This window comes from Ylistrum balloti, unplaced genomic scaffold (assembly GCF_031769215.1).
Source record: "Ylistrum balloti isolate Yb309-2 unplaced genomic scaffold, AGI_CSIRO_Ybal_v1 Utg370558, whole genome shotgun sequence".
Taxonomy (NCBI): domain Eukaryota; kingdom Metazoa; phylum Mollusca; class Bivalvia; order Pectinida; family Pectinidae; genus Ylistrum; species Ylistrum balloti.
In genome coordinates, this window is record NW_026782351.1 from 770,854 (window position 1) to 779,390 (window position 8,537).

At 34.8% G+C, this 8,537-nt stretch overlaps 1 protein-coding gene across 1 annotated transcript in view; it reads left to right on the plus strand.

The window, feature by feature from the left end:
- The window catches only part of LOC132556293 (transcription factor 7-like 2), a 53,168-nt gene extending 46,501 nt beyond the window's left edge, over window positions 1–6,667 (plus strand). Inside the window, 3 exon segments of the mRNA XM_060220676.1 lie at window positions 434–506; window positions 2,748–3,025; window positions 3,028–6,667. Of these exon segments, the coding sequence (XP_060076659.1) occupies window positions 434–506; window positions 2,748–3,025; window positions 3,028–3,164 (488 nt within the window). The 3' untranslated portion in view covers window positions 3,165–6,667.
- The last annotated feature ends 1,870 nt before the right edge of the window (window positions 6,668–8,537 follow it).

Below are 8,537 nucleotides of genomic sequence, written 5' to 3' on the forward strand. Positions count from 1 at the left end.
ACCCTGTAATACACTGTATATAGACAGGCAACAAATTAATTATTCACACATGAAAGGCCGAACACTGGAGCCAGGCAGACATAAATCCTAATAATACATCTATAAACGACTGAAAAAGCTTGGAGGATCTATTAGCAGCACTGTTTGTACCGCCTGCTCTGTGATTGTGTCGCCATTTCTTCCTTCATTCACAAGTAAATGGCTAGAACAATACTGTGTACTATCAAACTATGTTTATGTTGTATGATAGCTCAACCTAGAATCTTACACTCCAAATGTGGACAGAAATAGTTTCAATTCTAAAAAATGGTTTGCCTGTTGCAAAGATTCGAGATGAAATGCCTGTTAATTACAAACACAACTTTATCTAAGAATCAGATTTTTTTTTTCTTCAGATATTAAAAAAATAAACAACATATTTTCTCCATTACAGATTGTACAATTGCAAAAAAGTGTCGAGCGCGTTATGGGCTAGAGCAGCAAGGGCAGTGGTGTAAACCTTGTCGGTAAGTACCTATCACTATGCACAGAGACGTGGCTAATGCAGAAAAGTGTCACTCCTCATAGCCACTGTTTCTTCTTGGCAACATTCAAATGAGACACCACTTAACTGACAAATATCGCTTTATTGACAAGCCTTCTATTTCCTACATTTTCATCACTGGGAAAAAATGGTTTCAAATAATACTGGCTTTTATAGATGATTAAAAAAACAAACAAAACATGAAAAATGGGTCATTTTGGCAAATGGAGTATTTATTTGATATGATTGGACATTTGTGTGCTGTAGCTGGAGTTTCCGTGATACAGGGCAGTGGTTATTGATTTTCTGGTTCCTATCTTGTCTACCATGTTTTGTGATACTGACAGTTAAACAAACCTGCTATCACAGAGTTGGAGTGAAATCCTGACAACTATGTCGACTCTAACTCTTTTTTCATTTACTGACATATCATTTATTACACTGGCTCCCTACACAATCTTGATCTTCAAAACATATGGCAAATGTCACTATTTTAAAATTAAACAGTGATCAGTCCTATTCTGAAGTTGAATTGACTGCTGCTGTTAAGCAGAGTTTTTCTTCATTGTGTGTTTGTGATAGTTAATGAATAAGCGATTAAAGTACACTTTGTACATTGACATGGTATTTATACTTGTAGAGTGTCTCGTTTGAATTGCTGCACTTTTGGGGGTTTATCAGTAATAAATAATAAAAGGCATGCTGGGATATTTTCATTGCATGTTGTACCTTGTTTGGGCTCTACAACTGTAGAATCCTTTGTGTCATTAGTTTTTTTGCAGAGTGTGCCACTAACTAGTGGTCCTGCCCATGGCCCAGTGAGGGACTGAAGTCGGGGTGTGCTTGCAGACATGCCCATGTACAGTTCCTACAATTTGTACTACGCCTCATATAATGGACAACTTTTCTGCAATGGCCATCTTGTCTCATTTCAGGTCAATGCATGAACAATCGTGTGATCATGATCAGACTGCTGATATAAAACCGACAATCTCCACAGAGGTATCGTCAGGTATACCATTTGACCTGCACGTACGCTGACGCAGCTCGCATGCTACATATAATATGCAATCTGCCTTGCCATTAATGCTTATTTTCTTATCCTAGTTGCAGCAGACTGGATTCAGAATCTTACACTTGTTACTGCATAATATTCAGTTTGTTTGCCTAAAATTATTCTGCATGTTGCCGTAGCAACAAAGGCATGTTCCCAACAACACCGGAGCATGTCACTCTTGCAACAGGAGCTTTGTTTGAGTTCTATTGACAAATACTACTTTTATTTGCTTGTTTCAGCTCAGTTCAGTATCTCTTTCAGCTTTGCTTGGTTTTTATTTGCTAAATTGGTGGTCATCACTGTTGTATCTGTAGTTATACAGTAAGCATGCTTCGTTTTGTCTGGTTTGTTCTTCCTGATGTCACACAACCAATCACTTGCCATTTTTTTTTTTTTTAAATCTGTTAATAAGAATACATACGTAGGTTACACCTATATTTACTCTTCAGTAACCATCAGTATTTACCAAGATGTAGCATGGGATATTTACTGGATTTTCCCCTATACATTTTTGTTTATTTTGATTGTGACATTCCCATTAAGTCTTAAAAACAAGTGAAACATGTACAATGAATTGTGATGCATGAGAGTTGAATGACTTGCCTGAGTTGACACCTAACAGCTATATACTTACCTAGCATAACTTGTGCAGGGTTAGTCTTGGTACACCATGCTTATACGGCAGTGACCTGTCGTCGTAGTGGCTACAGCTTATATATACATTTTTACAGTATCCTTGTACAGCTAACTGCATCTTGTAAACACGGCTTTTCTCTAAAATTCATTTTGAGTTAATGTTGCTTTATATTTGCTTTTAGCTATTTTTGACAAACAAATCTTAGATTAGTGTTTGATGTTAACCCTTTTTCACTCTTTTAATTTCTGTGTTTTTTCTGTGTATTCAAACAAGTCAAAATTTATATCTTTTCCTGATCAGGTATGTTTTCAATGGTAAATATCAGTGGTATGTTTATACATAATCCAAGATTATTGTAAAAATTAAAAAATTATTTTTGTTTTTTTACTTTCTACAGCTTCATTATATTATCCTTATGAAAATCTTTAAATATTTTGATGATGTAGTTCAGTATCCTCTTATGGTAGATTTCTGTAGTTAATTCTTATAGAGAAACATTCTAATGCGTTATTTTGAACTGTGTATTTCAGAAGAAAAAAGAAATGTATTAGATACATGCTCGAAGATGGAGTCGAATACATAACTGATGGGGAAGATGGTCCCATGAGTGACGATGTGACCACAGGAGACTCGGTGCATGACAGCGACTCCATGGTAGGAAGTCCGTTACTTTCAGTAGCAAGTGATGATGCATTTTCTACACCATCAAAGTCTTTCTGCCAAAACTCGCCACCGTCCTGTTTGGACTTAGGGGACCAAGGCGAGGACCTGGACTTGACTTTAGAGCCAGGTGATAATGGTGTTTCCTATGTCCCCGGTCTCGTGACCTAAATGACAGTCGGCAGTATGGCCTAGACGGAGACTTAAACGTCACACTAACTATGTGTACAAGCCCAGTCAAACCAGTGCCTACATTTCACAGTGCGAGCAGTATGCCTATCCTCTAGCAGTCAATAGGTGGGATCAAGTCTTCAGTCATTCTCATTGATCATATATCAGTTCGTGTTATTGTACATAGGAACATGTAGATGCAAGTGTACAGCATAATACCGAGATCTCATACTATTGATGTCACTATACTTGGTCTATATTCCCTTCATTAGTCCTCTGCCCCTCGGAGTTGTTACGTTCGTGCGGTATGTGTGGAGCAGGGATGGCTGTAGTTTGGTCAACACTGACTGAACCCTGCTGTGCAGGGGCAGACAATTCAGGAGTGTAAATGGCCAGTACTGTCGTGGATTTCCCCATCTTGTGTTGGAACCAAACTTCTTGTGACCATTGTATGGCACAACGAACGGAACGCCAAAGCATGTCTGATGGTTACAAAATAGTTGTACCCTCCCAGGATTGTGAGATCAGATGACATCTCTTTTAGCTGTGTGGTTACTAAAGCAGTAGCCTTCAGGAAGTTGAGAACTACTGTTTTTTTATAATAAAAGGTGTATGTGAAACAATTCAAAGATTTACGAATATATACTTATAAATGAGTTATTTTATTGTTAAAAAGTCTACAATATGAGAAAGTTTTTTAAAGGTATTTATAGGTTTACAAATTTTAGTGATTTTAGAACTTGGATTACGTAATATATCAGTGATGGGTTGGTTATTGTAGACAAAATATAGGATATGTATCTGTTTTCCGGTATGTGATCCGAAGGCTATGTTTTTACACAGAGACTGCAGGCGAATGTAACTCTCCCTCCCTTCTCTTACCTACATGTGTTGTCGTGGTGTAATATTCATTGACAAGTCATTATGTGTGGTAGGTGTTTTCACAGTAATATTGTCATTCTGTCCTAGCCATATATAGAAGTCTCATCTTTATCTCATCTTTCCTTCCTTGGAAATATACCACTCTGTCTAGGATGTGACGGAGTTGATCTCTGGGATACATGTGGCAAGCACCAGGAGTGCGTGTACCTCTGAAGTATGATTGTGGTGTATGTAGTTCATTTGTGTTTGTGAGTTACTGAGTATGGGACTGAATAATGTTTTATAAAGGTGCAAAAAGGAAAAAAAATCTTTTGTTAGACTAGTATAACCAAAACAGACTATATGTGTGAGCGTCTGCCTGCTTTCTGATAACACTTTCATCAACTGTTCATGATTAACACCATCTGATCACGGTTCATCTACAACATATAGTTTGATTATGACTATTTGATTGCAAGTTTTAATTTTTGAATGTAAATATAAATCATGTAAAAATTCTATTTTGAAAATGATTTGGGTTTTACATACATAATCTAATATGTCCCTAGTCTCAGCATAGTTGTAGAAGTGGATGGAATGGTGGCAATGGCCTACATCAGTGTAGAAGTAGGGAGCATGTTCACATGTATCGCTGTCTGACACAACATAAACTGCCAGAACATTCATTATAAAAGCCACATGTACGGGCATCTAGCTTAATATCATATTGTCATTAATTGGTGCAAATTCTTTCCCTTTTTTGATTATTATAACAGTTAGATGTTATATGTATGCATATTTATTTGTGTATGTGTATGTAAGGACAGGACCTAAGATGTAAGAGTTATCTTTCTTGTTGTTTCTGTCAGGTTTTGAACTAATTTGTTTCAGTGCCTACAAAACATTTCACATTAAAAAAAAAATACCAGCATATAGCTGATGAATTTTAACAATTTGTTCCCCTCCTTTTCATGACAACTTTGTATGTTGAAACATAAAATGAAGTAAATCCATATTTCCTACTAAACAAACATTAAATGAGACTATTTATTGTCATTATTGGATGTATATTTCAGTCACGATAAATTTTTCATTGAAATTAAACTTCACAGACTCCTCTTATAGCATCACTTTAAATATTTAGATTTTTTTTCTTCAAAATTTAATGGAGCAAAATTGTTGAAGTATTAAAGAAAAAAAGTTCAAAGACTGACCTTTTGAAAAATCATTAAAAACAAGACCTATATTTATATTTAGAGAGATCCCTTACAGTGCATCATTATCCTAGGGTGTGCCCTTGGTTTCTGGTTGTAGTTATGTATTATGTGTATTATGTTGTGTCTGACTTGGGTGTATGGAGAGGCGCTCATGTCATTTCAATGTTGGATGTGAGGAGGAGAACTGTACATAAGACAGAGGAAGTTGTATAATGCTCAGAGAACTATAGACTACCATATATAATGATTATTACACAAGGTCAGAGATAATGATATTTATAATTGTGATAAATGAAGAAAATCATACAATGGGCCAGGATTTTTTTTTCTCCTGCCTTTGTACAATTGAGTGAATGTGTGGTTGTATGTGGGAGAGAAATGGTATAATGTTTGATTAATAAGACACAAGCATAGCTTTCATTACTTAGTCCATTAAATGGTACTCACAAAGGAAATCTCACCAATTTATTTCATAAAATGAAATATAGGTCCACATATTGTGGTTTATTAACAAAAGTTCTATACATAACATTGTGTCCATGTAGAACCAAGGGGGGTAACTTTATCAGTTTGACAAAAGAGTGACACAGTCCAGTTGTGTTTTTCAGCCTCCTAAGTTTTGGCACTACAGTATACATTTATTTTTGTTAAGTGTGTTCCCTAAATGCAATTTAGTGCTATTTACCACTATCATTGGTAATCCTGACACAAGTTTTGAGTAAATGGTTCAAAATGTGTACCATGTATATCTATCAGAATATGTGTTGATCAAAGGCAATATGTTTCTAATGGATGGTTAAAGATAATGATTTGTTTAACATTGGAAAATACCAAAGACAGAAAATTTTTTTAAAATCCCATACAAACTTACATATCTTAATTCTCCCAATTCAAATTGCTCGCGATTAATGATTAAAGGTCGCATATCTACAAAAAGCCTTTCAGAAACTACAAAACCTTATTTGTCGAGATAGATATTGTAAATTGGTTGTATAAAGGTACTAACCAAATCTTTAGGTACTTATGATAATAGATTTGGAAGAAACTACTGTTATACAACTGATCTTAAAGAAAAGGAAAGAATTTTACGAAGTGATTTAAGGAATATATTGATTATTTTATATATCTTTTTTTTTTAATTTTCATATGATACCATTTTTTCAGTTTTGCTTTTCCAAAGATTTTTTACTTTGTCAGCTGATAGTTGACCAAGTAAGCCATGGTAACCGAGCATTTATTTATAATGCACTTTTTACCTTAGTTCTGTTTTATTTGTATGCATGATAGTATAAAAGTTATTTTACTGGTGACATGTTGACACTGTTGTTGCCATGGTTTTTGTTCCAGTGGGTGTGGCCCGCTGATGGTGCTTTTTTTTTTTTTTTTTAGACCAGCAGCCACTTGGCCCAACTTACTCTGTACACAGCTAAATTATGTCACTCTTGTTGTCGAGGTAATCAAGATGTCTTTTACAAATTGACCAGTGTATTTATGTGTTACAGCATTCTTGTTTCTGTAATAAACCTCAAGTTGAAACTAAATCTTACTTGTTTATCTTTTATATGAATAGTAGTCTCTTTCTCCAATAAATAAGAAAGAATCGCACATGAAGGCTCTTTCTCAAATAAATAATAAACAATCGCACATGAAGTCTCTTTCTCATATATATAAAATACAATCACACCTGGAGTCCATACCTTGTCTTTGCCTGCTTCCCATTAATGAAGAAGTCTCGCTAATCTATATGTCACCTGTAAAAATTCTGTATATCCTACCTACTACCACAGTAATCTGATCTATAATCACACCTTTATATGTCACCTGTAAAAATTACTTTGATATATATCCTACCTTTGATATATACAATCACACACACTTTGATATATACAATCACACTTGGAGTCTTTACTTTGATATATACAATCACACCTGGAGTCTTTACTTTGATATATACAATCACACCTGGAGTCTTTACTTTGATATATACAATCACACCTGGAGTCTTTTCTTTTACATTGATATATACAATCACACCTGGAGTCTTTATCTTCACCTTGATATATACAATAACACCTGGAGTTTTTATCTTTACTCAGATATATACAATAACACCTGGAGTTTTTACCTTTACTTTGATATATACAATCACACCTGGAGTCTTTACTTTGATATATACAATCACACCTGGAGTTTTTATCTTTACTCAGATATATACAATAACACCTGGAGTTTTTACCTTTACTTTGATATATACAATCACACCTGGAGTCTTTACTTTTACATTGATATATACAATCACACCTGGAGTCTTTTCTTTTACATTGATATATACAATCACACCTGGAGTCTTTATCTTCACCTTGATATATACAATAACACCTGGAGTCTTTATCTTTACTTTGATATATACAATCACACCTGGAGTCTTTACTTTGATATATACAATCACACCTGGAGTCTTTACTTTGATATATACAATCACACCTGGAGTCTTTATCTTTACTTTGATATATACAATCACACCTGGAGTCTTTTCTTTTACATTGATATATACAATCACACCTGGAGTCTTTATCTTCACCTTGATATATACAATAACACCTGGAGTTTTTATCTTTACTCAGATCTATACAATAACACCTGGAGTTTTTACCTTTACTTTGATATATACAATCACACCTGGAGTCTTTACTTTGATATATACAATCACACCTGGAGTCTTTACTTTGATATATACAATCACACCTGGAGTCTTTACTTTGATATATACAATCACACCTGGAGTCTTTTCTTTGATATATACAATCACACATGGAGTCTTTATCTTTACTTAGATATATACAATCACACCTGGAGTCTTTTCCTTTACCTTGATATATTTAGCAACTCCTGGAATCTTTATTTTTGATGTTATCACTCCTTGAATCTCTACCTGTTCTAAGATATATTAAACCACACAAAATCCTGGTTGTTCGAAGGTCAGATTAAACCGTGGTTAGTGAAAAGAACAAATTGTTGTCAATGAAAAAACAATAAAGGCAATATACCAATCAGACCGGTCTCAAACAATCCTCCCAATTTTATTTGATCAAAGTTTCAAAATCTCCACTCACCAGTTATCTCTAACAAAGGTCTTAACAGCAACTGAGGTCTGGGGTTTTTTTTATATATATAAGAATATAATGAGCTACAATCAAATACAATTGTAGAGTTCCACCTGCAAGCTTTCAAGTGAACTGATGGTTAGACAATTTGGACTGACAGCCAGGCATCACAGGACCTTTTCTTTATTTCTTAGCTCACCTGACCGTCGTCCGTCTGTCAACTTTTCATTTAAACAACTTCTTCTGAAATACTGAAAGGCGTAGAGTTATCATATTTGGCTGGAAGGTTCCTCTGATGAAGCCAAAC